Source organism: Rana temporaria, chromosome 4, assembly GCF_905171775.1.
Source record: "Rana temporaria chromosome 4, aRanTem1.1, whole genome shotgun sequence".
Taxonomy (NCBI): Eukaryota; Metazoa; Chordata; class Amphibia; order Anura; family Ranidae; genus Rana; species Rana temporaria.
The window spans coordinates 40,330,050-40,346,645 of NC_053492.1; the positions used below are offsets into that span (position 1 = coordinate 40,330,050).

The following is a 16,596-nucleotide window of genomic DNA, read 5'->3' on the forward strand; positions in this document are numbered from 1 at the left end:
ATTTGTAGCTGCTGGCTTTTAATATTTTGTTCCCATGGCACATCCGCTTTAATATAATGGACTAAAAGAAGGATTAGAGTGGGAGAGTTTACTTCCTCTTTAAATAAACAAATTAGCTGCGAGGTATTGCACAAAGTTGGTAAGGCTTCGGCCCATGGTTTCCTGCCTCTGCTGGTTCAAGGTCTATCTCAGCCCCAGAAGAAGCCTGGAAGGTGAAGTTCTGCAGTAGGGATGTAAAGAAGAGGAAAAGCTCCATTTTGGCCAAGGTTTCACCAACACAACTTCTTTTGCCTAGAGAAAGACACAACAAGTGTATTTTAGAGTGCAATCAATTTTAACTCCATTCCTCAGTGCTTGCTTTTGTACCTGTTGTTCTCCATGTTCCCAAGCAAGCATACATGAAAATAAAGATCAACTAAAAGTAACTTAAAACAAAGAAGATCAATTACTATTTAAAAAAAGAAACTATGCACATAATAGTAATTGTATTTCAACAAGCTTTCACATTAACTCCATGCTTAGACAGCAACAGGTTGTAGCCATGATTTGGTGACATTTATCTTCCCTCATTCTAACACCGACTATACACATAGTGGTGTATTTACAAAAAAGAAAAAAAAATCATAGCAATTCACCCTAAGTACATGCACATTTGTAGGCAAGTTACGTCGGTCGGATAAAGCCTATTGTTAGGCGTATCTCAGATTGTGGGCACGGCGTATAGATACGACGGTGCATAGTTACACTTACGCAGCTTATCTCGAGATACGTTGGCGTAAGTGCTTTGTGAATCCGGGTCATATACTGTATATATATATATATATATAATTTTATATATATATACAGTAAATAATATATACAGTATATATGTATAAGAACAGTGACTAAGTGGTGCTAAAAAAAAAATTGGGGGGTGTAAACAAAAAAGCCAAAAAACTCACATCTGTAGAAGAGAATGCAATACACAGAGTGCCACTGCCCGGGAAGCCTTGCGTTCAGGGAACGAGAAGCCAGAACCTGAAGGGACGGATGCGATAAGGCTCAAAGCCCCGCCCTACGCATTGAGAACTGTCCAATCACATGACACCAAAAAATAAAAAAACAATATAGATTTGCTAAAATCAGAAGTGGAAGGGTTCTGGGCACAGTGCTCTGTGCCCCAAAGACAATCTAAAACAAACCAATTAGAGCTCTCAGCCTCAAACACATGCTTTTTAAAATTTTAAGGACCTAATAGACACCCATTAGTCCGGTGCCCCGCACACACTTCATGAACAAAATACAGTTTTATGTATATGAACTTTCATTGAGTAAATTCAAAAAGATTTATAAATACAGCACATAGTGATAAAACCAATTTATCATAGATTTATATGGTTGAAACAATGTTTCTAAAAATAAAAGTTTGATACAACAAATAAAAATACAAATTTAATCTATTTTGAATGCTTTTTTCATTAGGGAGATCATCCCTTTTCCATCAAAATGTTCAATCCTTTATCAAAGTAATCCTAAATTGCAGTACAACTGATTTCAGGAAGATGAGACTTTTATGTGATCTTTTTATAAAAGTGACAGTGATTTTTAACAATCGCATTGTTACATAATTATGAGAACATAAGTGTGCACGGATCCTACAACGAGAGGAAGGAATACCTAACTGGCTCAGGTAATTCAATCTTCAATCTTTGTTGTAAACGTAAAAACTACTGTATATCCTATGCCGTCTTTGAAATTCTCATCATCACATTCTGTTTAGATTTACCTATAGAGAATGGAATGAAGGCATCATTCTTTTTAAAATTTCCTTCTGCATCAAGAAAATGCTCCGGATAAAATTCAAAGGGTTTTTTGAAATAGGCTTCATCATTCAGTACAGAGTAAAGCAACGGGAAAACAGCAGTGCCCTGCAAGGATAAAAATCATTAAAAAAATTAACACACTCAACAGATCAATGATTGACTACAAGGGTGAAAGGAACAGATTTTTGGTTCCTTGCCACCTATAACCTTTCCAAAAACACTGTGTCCAATACTGTTGGGGGTTTCCTTTCAGGCTTATTATTTCCAAAGATTGTACTCAACATAGCATCCATGAGCTTCAAGAGGGTGAGGCCTTCTTTAAACATCTGGGTCTACCTCTCCTCTCGGAAGAAGCCATGGCTGTTCCCCTCCCTAGGAGCCAACCAGCAGAGACTCCTAGGAAGATTTGGACCCCTGCCAAGATGGAGACGAGAGAGGCCAACCTCCAGTTCCGCAGTGTATGTCTCCAGCTAGGTCTTCGACTTGACTTTAGTTGATGAGAGGGGATGTGTTTTTGTTTTCTTTCACTTTTCATGATTTTATGCCTATAGTCTTTTGATTCCCAACAGGGAAATTCCTAAAGTCTCATGACAATTTTTTATATTTTGATATTTCAATCCTTAAGAGTGTTTATTTGAATAGCTGTCCCCAGCACCCACCATGCAGCCCCTGCATATGTCCTCCTATTTACACCTTGGGCTTGTCCAGGATATCCTGGGATGTACTGACATCAAGCTTATTACAACTTCAGTGTTTCAACTCTGGGTTAGTTTTAGCCTATATCTGTTTACATATTCTCTTTCATATACTGTACAGTTTTAGGTTTGATGTTTGAAAATGTTCTTTGTGCAAATTCTTATTTTTTTCACCAGGGGGCAATAGTTACTCAGCTTTGTCTAGAAGTGCTTAGAATTTATGTTTTCATTATTATGTCAGTTTGAGTAATGTCTTATATGTAACATGCCTAAGTTCCATAGGGAAGAGATGTTTGGCTTTGAAGGCGTTCAAGGCCTCTCAGGCCGATGTGGTCTTTGTTCAAGAAATTTTCGTGAGGTGGGTTTTCTCAAAGTTACTTTGAAACATTTTCCAACTTCCTTTATAGCTTTTGATCCTTTGGGTGAAGCAAGTTTGCTATATTGATAAAATTGTACAACATGCAATTTCCTTAAGGTCTGGGAACCATGATTGATGTATGCCTTCCCTGATCTTCCCCTGACAAGCGTGGGTCGGCTCTAATTGATGTCTAGGGCGTCCCCGTGTCCCTACCCCTCTTCTCCCATCCTCACTTTGCTTTTCCCTCTCTCCCCTGTCTTTCTCTATGGGTTTCTCAGCCCTCTTTAGCTGCCTATTGGTGTCCAAGACTGCTCACTGAGCAATTGTTGAAATAAAGTTCCCGACAACCTTGGAAATTATCAGTAAGGTGACCAGATTTTTAAAATGAAATCTGGGGACATATTATTTTTTTTACTAGTAATGGCGGCAATCAGAGACTCTCTGCCCTTCGTCGCCATCACCCGCCTCACAGCCTGTCAAGTCTTATGCCGCGTACACACGATCATTTTTCGGCATGAAAAAAACAACGTTTTTCAAAAGTGTAATTTAAAATGATCGTGTGTGGTCTACACATAATTTTTCAGGTTCTGAAAAAAAAAAAAATCGAACATGCTGCATTTTTTAACGTCGTTTTAAACTATGTCGTTTTTCGGGTTGTAAAAAATGATCGTGTGTGGGCTAAAACAACGTAAAAAACCTGCGCATGCTCAGAAGCAAGTTATGAGACAGGAGTGCTCGTTATGGTAAAACTACCGCTCATAATGGAGTAAGCACATTCATCACGCTGTAACAGACAGAAAAGCGTGAATCGTCTTTTACTAACACGGAATCAGCTAAAGCAGCCCAAAGGCGAATGGAACTTCCCCTTTATAGTGCCGTCGGACGCGTTGTACATCACCGCGCTTTGCTAGATAATTTTTTTTTAAAACGATGGTGTGTAGGCAATGTCGTTTTAATGATGAAGTTGGGAAAACATCGTTTTTTGGACATGCTGAAAAACAACGTTTTTTTCATGCTGAAAAATGATCGTGTGTACGCGGCATTACTCTCCGGCTGCTACTGGGTGGGGAGAGGAGGAAGATCACTCTGCCATCGAAGGCAAGGAGATAAACAGGCAGGTGGCTGGCCGGGACTTGAGCCAAGGCAGAAGAACATGCAAGCGGAGCTGAATGGACATGCACCCAAAACTGAAGAAATATTCCTTCCGCTCCGACCAGCACATGATCATCAGAAAGAGGCACAGATAAGCAAGTAGGATCGGTGGGGGGGGGGTGCAATTTTTTTAAATTTTATTCTGCACTGACTATCTTTAAAATTGCCCCAGCCCCTCACCAGTCAGACCATGACTCCATTATTCTAGATCTGACCTTGTCTGTTGCCAAACCCAAAGCATGTAATTTAAGGTTGAATTAATCACTTCATAACATATTATTGACTAACATATGACCAATTGTATTCTTCCCTTACTGAGTTTTTTTCCATATAAACAAAGGATTGGTGTACAAGTGTCTACTTTGTGGGAGGCTCACAAGGCATTTATTAGAGGTCATTGTATTTCATCTGTCTCTTGCAGTATCTCAAATGAAATGATAACTAACATAAAACTATTATACGTTTGCTTTTGTTTACTGCATCCACAGTAGCTCGCCTTCTCACTGTTATTTCCCTCCGGAATAGTCTTAATGACCTTGACTTAAAGAAGGCTGAAAGATCCATTCTCTGCATAATTCAAACATTCTAGGATAATGCAAATACACCAAATCTTTATGTCTTTTCTTAAACTGCCTAAACTCTTAACAACTGCTCTTTTGTAAAGTATTGTTTTTTTTGTCCTATAAAAATAACAAACATGTTATACTTACCTGCTCTGTTGCAGTGTATTTGCACAGAGCAGCCCGGATCCTCCTCTTTTCAGGTCCCTCTTCTGTGATCCTGGCTCCTCCCTCTTGTTCAGTGCTCCATGTGTTCATTCAGACACAGAGCACCGACCTGGCCCCGCCCCTCTCTCTCCTAATTGGCTAGCCTTTCAGAAGTTTTCATAATTCCAAGCTCCAGATATTCTGTCTTAACAGCTGACTTTGACAACAGTGGCAGCAATGGTACTGCTGCTGTGTCTCAGCCAATCAGTAGGAAGAATTTCGGATGGCTGAGACACTTGTGGACATCGCTGGACAGAGAGGGACCTCAGTTAAGTGTTAGGGGGGCTGCTGCACACAGAAGGTTTTTATCCTAATGCATGCACCTTCTGACTTTACAACCTCTTTAAATGTGCATATTACTATGGAAGAAGTCATTAATACAGTCAAACAATTATCCCTTCACAAAACACCAGGACCAGATAACCTGCCTTACTCATATTATAAACAATTTCTCCTGGTGTTGGCCTCTCACTTATTGGAATTATTTAAAGTGGTTCATAAACCTTAGGGCTGCATGTGTCCCCCAGCCCCCTTGTATACTTACCTGAGCCCAATTTTGATCCAGCAATGTGCACAAGATCATTGCCTCTGCTCTCTCCCTCCTCACTGAACAAATTAATAACAGTGGGGGCCATTGCCTTCCACTGCTGTCAATCAAATTCAATGATGAGGGAGCGGGGGGCAAGGCCAAGCTACACCACTGTCTGTGTCAATGGACGTAGACAAGACAGCTCAGGATTGAGCCCACATGAGTGTCCCCATAGGAACCAGTTTCCTATGGGGGCACTCGCCGAAGAGGAGGTGCCAGGAGTGCTGGCAGGGGACCCCAGAAAAAGACCATATTTTTTATTTTAATGCAAAAAAACAAATGAAAAAACAAAAATAAAACAAAGCTTTAATGTTACTTTAAAGGGCAATTCCTATCCACAATTTCTGCATTCCTATATTTCAATCATACCTAAACCAGGGAAGGACTTGGCTTTTACAGCTAACTATAGACCAATTATTCTACTAAATTCAGTCTAAAAGGAGAGGGATAACACTAGACTGACCATATATCTTATAAATATTGTGAACAAATCCCCTACACCTGTTTTGCAATGCAATTCAAGCACTTTATTCCACACCAACCTCACAGGTCAAAATCCCATATGCCCTACCCTCCAGCTTCACTCTGTATAATGATACTGAACAGTATTGTCCATTATCCCCTCTGCTGTTTACACTATGCCTAGAGCCCTTGGCTGAAGCCACTTGTACCAAAACAAGTTACAGTGGGCTGGATTCAGGTAGATTTTCGCTTTTTTTACGGAGGCGCAGGGCAACGTTTTTGCCCTGCGCCCCCGCAAATTTACTGCGCTGCCCTTGATTCACGGAGCAGTAGCTCCGTAAATTGCGTGGGCGCGCCGGCAAAATGCCTGGCGTAAGTGCGCACAATTTAAATGATCCCATAGGGGGCGGGAATCATTTAAATTAGGCGCGTTCCCGCGCCGATCGTAGAGCGCATGCTCCGTCGGGAAACTTTCCCGACGTGCATTGCGGCAAATGACGTCGCAAGGACGTCATTTGCTTCAAAGTGAACGTGAATGGCGTCCGTACGGAAACGACGTAAACTGCGTACGCAGGGCTCCGCTAATGATGTGAATCGGCGTTAGTATGCAATTTGCATACTATATGCTGAGCACAACGGGAACGCCACCTAGCGGCCATCGCAAGAATGCAGCCTAAGATATGCGGGCATAAGAGCCTTATGCCGTGCATATCTTGGGCTGCAGTCGGCGTAACGAGGTTCCTGAATCAGGAGCATTCATTACGCCGGGGCAGGTAAGCAATTGCGCTGTGTAACTATGGTTACACAGGCGCAATTTGCTTCTTGAATCCAGCCCAGTATCTTTATTCACGAATAATGTATTGCTGAAACTTACAGATATGTTAGGTTATCGGAGTAAAAAGTTAATTCTTCTTAAACAGAGGTGTTGCCCACATCCCTCATTCCCAGCTCTTGTACCTGTGATTAGTCCAGATGTCTGTGCTGGTGGTAGCTGACACGTCACTGGAGGGCAATGAGAAACAAAAGCAGCAGACAGCAGACAGATGTTGGCAGCAGGCAGGCAGATGAAGTACTTGGCTGGTGACAGGCTATGGATGCACAGCAGGAAATGGGCACCGAGTGAGAGCATTCTGGACTGAAGGAGCTCTAGCAGGTAGGATAAGAAGGATGTAGGGTCAGACAAGCTGGGTTGTAAACAAGCAGGTAGATCCAGTAAAAAACAGCAGACAGACGAGTAGTCAAGTCACAGGCTAATCTCAGAAATGGAGAAGCAGATCGAACAAGAACAGAAGGCAGAATCTGGAGATGAGCTAAGGTCAGGACTGGTAGCAGACAGACATGGTCAGGAGCAAGCCTAGTCAGGATCAGAAGTTAGACACAGGCATTAGGAATAAGCACACCGAACACTGTAGACCAAACAACAACTAGCCAGTGCAGTAGCCTTCTTTAAATAGGCTGTCTGGCACCTGTATTGTTAAGAGGTGTGCACCTAGGTATGCGCACATGCACTTGCACACGTCTGTGCATATCTATTCGGCCAATTCCAGGCCTGCGCATGTGCATATATTTGGGCCTGGAAGCATTATCTGCAACATGGGCAAGCCTTCCCTGACAGGTGGATGCATAATTAACAGTTCTTTAAAACATGACTTTCACTTCCACTGCTTCAGGCCCAGCATCAGAAATTCTGAACAGTATAGATTCAACACTAAAACAGAATGGTCACACAACCCTTTCATTATCCTCACTGTAGTTCCCCCATATATGGGTTTTCCAAATGGCTGTTATGGGCCTACCCCAAAAGGTTCACTACCTCAGGGTATAGGCTTATATATCCGTATATTAGAGATAGCCTTTTCCAGCTCCAGAATATATAGGACTTAACTAACTCCACCCATCATACCCACCAAGAAAAGGGGCCTCACTGAAACGGGGACCAATTCCTACTTGCAAAACGTATAGCATTATACCATCTCACAACTAACTGTTACAAGTAATTTCTTTGAATACATGTATATGTGAATTCTTCACTGAATTATCTTTATTCTGCTACCTTCCACTTTGGAACTTTATATTTTGTCATGAGAAACTCTTGGCCTGAGAGTTGCTGTAGATATAACCGGCACAACACTATTACATAAACAACTATTAAACGTTGAGAAATAAAGTAAGAAATAAAGTATTCACCTTTGGAATGAAATATCCTCTAAATGTGACATCTTGAATCGTTTCATGTGGCATCCCATTTGGTGCAATATCACCAAACCTCTGGATCTCATGAATTACGGCATCGGTATACGGCATTTTTTTCCTATGCTCTACTTGAGGTTGAGCCGTGCCGATAATGCTATCAATTTCATTTTGAACTTTCTCTGCCAAGGAATAAATACTGTTTACATGAGAATAAATGGTATTAACTGGACAAATATAGACATGTATATGTGATACAATTGGAATTTTTCAGCCCATCTGCAGACAAAAATGAACGCCTTTCTCACAATTCTGTCACACATCTTGCACTTTATTTTTCATACCTTCTAAATCATGTTTCACTTGCCTCATTCATCGTTCAGCTCCCTTGCTGCGCAGTTTTAAGGGTGTGGGAGATTGCTAATTCAGCTCTGCAAAGGTGTCCATGCCAGCCACTCCCTAACAGTCCCCTTACTCTGATGTTACCACAGGGATTCCTATTCCTATCCTGGATCCTATGAAGACCCCACCCCTAGACAGCCAATATTAAGTGTCCAGGTCACACAGGCAGTGATGGGGACGTGGGAAGAAAGACCTTTGTCCTGTAGACCACAGAAAAAAGAAGTCTCAGGACTTGAGCATCACGTGATTATAGATTTAGATGAGTAAACAATTTGATTTCTTTTAATACCAGGGATTAGTTAGGAGTGGGGTCAGGGGAGCCCTGACATCAGCTTTTAAAGGGGTTGTAAAGACAAAAATATTTTCCTCTTAAATTAAAGTCTGAAAGTAGCTGATAAAGTAAAAAGTAATGTTTTGCATTATAACTAGTTTGATACCTGTTGAAATCGAGCTGTTTTATTCACCTCCATCACTCCTGAATCATTATTCTCACTGACTTCCTGGTTTGCGGTGCGCATTCATTCATGCTACATCATGGCCTAATGGGAACTACAGTTCCTATTAGGCTTAGCCTCCATGCCTGTGAGGGATAAGAGAGCATCTTCACGCAGGGCTGTAGTCATAGGGAGGGGGTGAGCACATTCTGCTTTCCACCATGCAAAACGGCTCAGATGCTGGAGGAAAGCAAGAAGAGGAGAGACAGGAAATGGCATTTTCAAACCTGGATTACTGTATTTTGGAGGTCAAAAGGAAAAACGATGTAAGTGATATTTAAATGCTCTAGCTTACAGCAATCAATTGATCTAATAAAAAATGAACCTTTATGTGTGTGTGTGTGTATATATATACACACACACACATATATATATATATATATATATATATATATATATATATATATATATATATATATGTGTGTGTATTACGCTAGTATTGTTTTCCTTGAATAGAGTCATTATAGAGTTAAATCTCAGCACGGAAGTAAAACTGAAAACAGATGTCTTTTAACTACTACTCCAACCCCCCCTTCTACTACTCCTAATCAGCTGCTACTCGTCCCCCCTCCCATCGACCAAAGAAAGATGGCCCCCGTGAGTGTAAAGCCTTGTGGCAAGGAGGGGATGTAACGAGAGAAGACTATGTGGGTTAGCGAATCAGATGTACCCATATGATGATGCTTGCTTATGTCACTTTGTCTATAAAGCTGTGATACCAATAAAGTTTGGCCTCTTTGTGGGTTGGCAGGCATGGAGGTCTGTGGTCTGAAATATTGTCTAAAGTCTACAGACTTACTTTGCCATGAATTTGGTTCAGAGGCAGGATAGGTTATGCCCTGGAATTGTGCCAGGGAACGTCTATATCAATGTCAGCACAAGGAGACCTTTGCTGACTGAGACAACGCACTTAGATGAGCAAAGCTTGGTTTACAAAGTAAGAAAAAGAAAAAACAGTACAGCTGAATGGGCGAGAGGGTGGATGGAGGGGGGGTAGTTTTTGCCCAGTGATGGGCTTTTATTACAATGAAATAACACAATCTGTTAATTAAAAACTTGAAATCTTACTTTGTATTTCTGGATATTTCATCATTAGCAATATTGCCCATCTCATAGTGGTGGTGGTTGTCTCCATTCCAGCAGCAAAAAGATCATTCACCAGAGCAATTAAGTTATCACTGTGAAAATACCCTGAGGATTCTGATTTTCCCTAGTAAAAAGTAAAATTAATAATGAATGTAGTGTGTTTTTATAGGCATGATTAGTTTCTGCTTCTCAGAGCTCAGGCTGCTCAGCTTTAATTGCCAATACTCTTCATTCCACAGTGACTCACCTGATGATCATATCCTGCTTGTCAATCAGCCTAGTGGCTATTTAAGCTGCTTGCATCAGATCTCCTGTGCCTTCGCCTTGGTCAACATATCCAGATACTCTCTTCTGTGTTAAAGACTTTTTCCTGGCTATTTTCCTTCTGGTTCCTGATCCTGTTTGCTGCCTCTGACTACGCTGATCTCTGTATTCCTGTTTTACTGTCTTTCTCTGACTACCTGCTCTGGTTATCAAACCCTGGCTATGTTTTGAGTACATTTGCACTGTTTGTACCTGTAGCGCCTGTGTACTTTCAGTACAGGTGCTATGTTAAATTTAGAGGGGGATGAGAGAGTTACTTTGCTCTCATCCATGTTGATTTGTGTAAATTGGGTTTGTGCCAAGCTGGGCTGTTCTGTGGTTCCATTTTGCGTTCCAGAGATACATTTGCATCTCTGGATAGCAGGTGGCGCCAGAGGAGTCCTTGCGGAGGCGCCTTACTCCAGCAGCCAATCAGAGGAGTGTTTCCCTCGCGGGGCATGCTGGGGGAGGGTATTTCTTGGGCAGACGCCATTTTGTGGGGTTCTTCGCTCATTCCTGGTTCCAGGTGCGGCACCCACCTTTAGGGTGTGAGCACATCACGGGCCCCGGCGAGATGGCCTACCAGGCTGGGGCGCACGTGCTACGTGGAGTTCCCAGTTCTGGGCCCTCATGGCCAGGAGCAACTGAAGCTGCAAAGGGGCCTCAGTGACTTACTGGGTCCCCACATTCTATGAAGGAGATCCCAAGGGAGTTGTGCTGTTCGGTGGGGAGTCGGTTTGAGGTGAGCCCGGAGGCAGGTGATCCAACAGGGCTTAGACAATCCATCTGGGATCTGGGTGACCGGACACTGAGGGGTTGTATGCTGCAACTTGTCAGTCGGTGACCCCAAAACCAAGAAGTCTACCTGAGGGAGATTCAGGCAAATTTATATTCATTGAGAGGATTCGCTCTATTGTCTACGTTCCTGAGTAGAGGGCCTGTGGCAGAGGTTCCACTCCTAATTCTAATTCTGTTAGAGCCAAGTCGGTGGCAGAGACTTGTTCCTTCTCAAAAGTTCCAAGTGATACTCCGGCTGCCAGGTCGTGGTGACGTGAGTTAAAGTCCCATTGGAGGCAGGACTGCTTCCGTTATCCATAGGCCTAAATCTGCAAATTTCTCCTTTCACCAACCTTTCTCTATCTACCTCAAGTTGATTGTTTGCCATGTTGGGCAAGTAATAAAAGCACAGAAAATGACATCCTGCTGTTTGGACATTCCGTCATTGCTCATCATCATCGTCATCATCCCTAGACACATCACAGAGGTAACATAACACGCCATCCCAATCTAACCAGCGGCTCCTGAGGGGGTAGCGCTACATACCATTTTATTAAAGTGTGATTTTTACTGCACTTCTGTCTCAGTCTGATTCATGGCTCCTGACAAACAGCTCATGATCCAAAACACACAACATCATCTGTAAAACATGGTGAAGACAGTGTGATGGCATGGGCATGCATGGCTTCCAATGGCACTGGGTCATTGGTGTTTATTGATTATGTGACAGAAAACAGAAGCAGCCAGATGAATTCTGCAGTGTTTAGAGATATACTGTCAGTCCAGATTCAGCCAAATGCAACAAAGTTGATTGGACGGTGGTCACAGTACAGATGGACAATGATCTAAAACACAATGCAAAAGCAACACAGGAGCTTTTGAAGGAAAATAAGTGGAATATTCTGCAATGGCCCAGTCAATCACCTGATCTCAACCCAATTGAGCATTTCACTTGCTGAAGGCAAAAGTAAAAGGCAGAAAGACCACAAACAAAAAACAGCTGAAGACAGCTGCAGTTAGAGCCCGGAAAAGCATCAGAAAGCAGGAAACCTAGTCTTTAGTAATGTCCATGGGATCCAGTCTTCAGGAAATGAATTGCCAGTAAAGGATTCTCAACAAAATATTTAAAAAATCAACATTTTATTTATGAATATATTTATTTGTCCAATTAAATGTAAGCCTCTGAAAATGTGGGGGACTGCGTATATAAATGGTTACAGTTCTTAAAATGTGTACTTAATATTTATGTTCAACCCTTTGAATTAAAGCTGAAAGTATTCACTTCAAATTCATTTGGTCTAGTGGCATACAGAGCCAAAAGTATAAAAATGGTGTGTCCATATACAGTATTAGGGATGAGCTTCGTATTTGAGTCGAACTCATGTTCGACTCGAACATCGTTTGTTCGATCGTTCGTCGAATTACAAAAGTTTTGGGCCGTTCGCTCCAAATTTGAGTGGCGTTTCACGGCCCATAATTCACTGCGGCATTGCAGTGCATTGCTGGCTGATGATTGGCCAAGCATGCACTATGACCCGCCTGCTTGGCCAATCACAGCTTGCAAAAACAGAGAGCCATAATTGGCCAAAGCCAGGGTGGCTTTGGCCAATTATGGCTCAGGGGGTTTAGGACACGTCCCACACTATAAAAGGCCGCCTGCAGGTCGGCCTTGTGTAGTGTGTTGCAGTGGTTAAGAGAGAGAAGACAGAGAGAGTGTCATTTTTAGTAGGTAGATAGAGCAGGCAGGCAGGCAGGCAGGCTAGTCAGTTAAAGTTACAGTGTGTAGAGGATAGATATGCATCCCAGTTGTTGTATATATATTTATACACTGTTTAGTATAGTTAGATCCGCACTTCCTAATTTACTGGCAGGCAGGTGATTGTGCTAGCTGCAGTATTCTCATGTGGTGTACTGCCTGTGTCCTCTGCAGTGTGCACCTAATTCCGCGTACAGACGGACGTTTTTTGTGATGAAAAAAAACTACGTTTTAAATCATGAAATAAAACAACGTTTTTGAAACTTCATTTTCAAAAACGACGTTGCCTACACACCATCGTTTTTTCACAATGCTCTAGCAAAGCGAGGTTACTTTCACCACTTTTTTCCATTGAAGCTCGCTTCATAACTAGCTTCTGGGCATGCGCGGGTTTAAAAACGTCGTTTTAAACTTCGTTTTTTGCTACACACGGTCAATTTCTGTGAAACAAAAAACAACGTTTTGAAAAACGACACAAAAAATTCAAGCATGTTCGAATTTTTTTTTTGTCGTTTTTTTGAAGATATAAAACGACGTTTTGCCCACACACGATCATTTTAAATGACGTTTTTTAAAACGGCGTTTTTTTTCATCACAAAAAACGACCGTCTGTACGCGGCATAAAGCTACGTGGTGTGTACTGCCTGTGTCCTCTGCAGTGTGCACCTAAAGCTACGTGGTGTGTACTGCATGTGTCCTCTGCAGTGTGCACCTAAAGCTACGTGGTGTGTACTGCCTGTGTCCTCTGCAGTGTGCACCTGAAGCTACTTGGTGTGTACTGCCTGTGTCCTCTGCAGTGTGCACCTAAAGCTACATGGTGTGTGTACTGTCTGTGTCTGTGCTATTTTTCTCAATGATTTTTATCCATATTGCAGGGACCAGACATTACATTAAAGCCTTGGAAAAAATACTGCACAGGTCTGAATGTACGTGAACAGTGAATCACAATGTGGGAATAAATGAATAAAAATGCTGCTGCAGCTAATATGTCAGATATAAACATAAATAGCAAATAGAAAAAAGGGGAAAGCTGCGCTGCATATATAATGATGTGAACTTAAATCAACATAGATAAACAATATGCTGTATATAGTGCACAAAACACCAGTGTAAAATCAATAACTTATACACAAGTGAAATAATAAAAAGTTCGTATGGATAGATAAATCCCAAAAGTTCAAAAAGGGATGTGACAGAGATAACAAAAGACTGTCCAAATGGGTGTTGAGAGGTCCAGAAGAGATCTTGTGAATCAGTAAGACTGATGAGAGTAGCCTCCACCACTTATGTTCTAACTGCTTACCGAAATGATTGTACCTCTAACGAGATCAACAACGCATGTAATCAAACAAGCCAGCCCAAGAACTCCAGGAATCCTGTCACTCTGTCTGTATCTCCATATCCTTAATTGTCAGATCGTCATTCCTCCATATGCATGACCCAGAAGGAAAACACTGATATAGCGTAATAACGTCTAAAAAGTTTTAATGTTTAACCACTTAAGGACCCCCCACTGTATATGTACGTCAATTTTTTTCTGTCATTTTTTTAAATGACAAATTTTCCTTTTTTTTTTTTTTTTTTTGCATTTAAGCCTAAATATGAGATCTGAGGTCTTTTTGACCCCAGATCTCATATTTAAGAGGACCTGTCATGCTTTTTTCTATTACAAGGGATGTTTACATTCCTTGTAATAGGAATAAAAGTGATCATTTTTTTTTTTTTTTATATTTTAGTGTAAAAAATAATAAAATCAATAAAATTAAATAAGAAAACAAAAAAAATTTTTTTTTAAAGCGCCCCGTCCTGACGAGCTCGCGCGCAGAAGCGAACGCATACGTGAGTAGCGCCCGCATATGAAAACGGTGTTCAAATCACACAAGTGAGGTATCGCCGCGATCGTTAGAGCGAGAGCAATAATTATAGCCCTAGAGCTACTCTGTAGCTCAAAAAATGCAACTTATAGAATTTTTTAAACGTCGCCTATCTAGATTTTTAAGGGTAAAAGTTTGACGCCATGCCACGAGCGGGCGCAATTTTAAAGCGTGACATGTTGGGTATCATTTTACTCGGCGTAACATTATCTTTCACAATATATAAAAAAATTGGGCCAAATTTATTGTTGTCTTATTTTTTAATTCAAAAAAGTGATTTTTTTCCAAAAAAAAGTGCGCTTGTAAGACTGCTGCGCAAATACGGTGTGACAAAAAGTATTGCAATGACCGCCATTTTATTCTCTAGGGTGTTAGAAAAAAAAAATATATAATGTTTGGGGGTTTTAAGTAATTTTCTAGCAGAAAAAAATGTTTTAGTCTTGCAAACACCAAATCTGAAAAACACCTGAGGTCTTTAAGTGGTTAAAAGTAGATACACTCACATGAATGCAGATAAAAAGTGTGTGTAAATATCTGCTGTAGCCGGCCGGCTCTGCTATCCGCTCGTCCTTCCGGATAGACAGCGTGGTACAACTTGTGGTGGCGTCAGCACGCCGCTCCTCCCTACGCCGTTTCGTCACAACAATGACTTCTATTATATATTTTATTTTTTTCAGCATTGCTTCTTTATTTGCATCTAGCATTTTCCTCACATCCATGATAAAAACACTATAGCCTGGATAATTCTGGTCTTTGTACTTATAGACACATAAGTACTTTTGATGTTCTTTTGTAGATCTTTTATTAGTGGGAATGCTCAATAGCATTCCCAGTATTGTTATTCGTTTTTTATTATTCTTAATTAGTGGGAATGCTCAATAGCATTCCCAGTATTGTTATTCGTTTTTTATTATTCTTAATTTTAATTTTATTCCATACGTTTTTTGGCTCTGCGTAACTTCTGCATACTTTCAGCTAATAGGACCATTCAACTTTTAAAATGTTCAGCTCTTTCAGCTAATGATGGGACTTCAACTTTTTTTCTACTATTTAGACTTTTTAAAATATTAAGCTTTCAGACACTTTTTTTAACATTTAAGTCAATGAGAGCATGCTTCAAATCCTTAAAATCTTGTTCCGCTACCAAAAGTTTCAGCTCCTTCATACTTTCATCTACAGACGCCAAACAAACTTTAAAATGTTCACAAAATATTCAGCTACCCGGCTATATATTTTGATATCTTTTACAGTTTTTGTGAAAAACCTGTTTAAGTTTAGTGATCATTTCAGGAAATTTTATTGATTAAACAGAGTGTCTATGGGGCTGGTTAGAGTGGATGATGTCATCGCTAAAGCACAGAGCTTTAAAAAAATGATCTTTGTTCCTTCTCTATAAATTGCTTTCACGCCCACAAGATCTACTTGTCATATACATTCATACATCAAAACGTAGGTATTTTTGTCTAGTTTCAGGCAATGTGCCCAGTTTTGTGATACGCCTTTTACTTTTGGCTGGTTGAGCTTCCAAATGACAAGTATTCTACACTTTCTTCCATTGACTGTCCTATATAAAATTATTCAGATTTCCCAGTGAAACGCACAGTGAACTTCTTTTTTAAATCGCTGACATGCCCACATTTTTAAAGGCTGTGTGTCTCTTACGGTGAAGTCGCTGTTTCAATAGCATGTACTGTTGTGGATTTATTAAGGCTTATTTGAAGGGTTCTCTCACTCATTAGGTGTGGGAATTAATGATCAAAGGGAGGCTTTATAAGTACTGAAGGAACACTGCTTGTATGTCCTAAAGATAGTATAGTGGTTATGGTGAATGGCTTTGGTGTGGGCTTAGCAATTCAGCATTCCCACACATTTTCTGCAAGAAAAGCATT

General features: G+C 40.9%; 1 protein-coding gene across 2 annotated transcripts in view; it reads right to left on the minus strand.

Moving 5' to 3' along the window:
- Positions 1-26: 26 nt before the first annotated feature.
- Positions 27-16,596, minus strand: part of LOC120936160 (cytochrome P450 2K6-like) — a 55,815-nt gene continuing 39,245 nt past the window's right edge. Inside the window, exons 7-10 of one of the 2 annotated variants that reach the window (XM_040348306.1) lie at positions 9,980-10,121; positions 8,013-8,197; positions 1,766-1,907; positions 27-291 (exon numbers count right to left, since the gene is read on the minus strand). In XM_040348306.1, the coding sequence (XP_040204240.1) occupies positions 113-291; positions 1,766-1,907; positions 8,013-8,197; positions 9,980-10,121 (648 nt within the window). In that variant the 3' untranslated portion in view covers positions 27-112. Of the gene's footprint in view, positions 292-1,765; positions 1,908-6,782; positions 6,972-8,012; positions 8,198-9,979; positions 10,122-16,596 lie in introns of those variants that run through there. The other variant, XM_040348307.1, reaches the window with a different exon arrangement.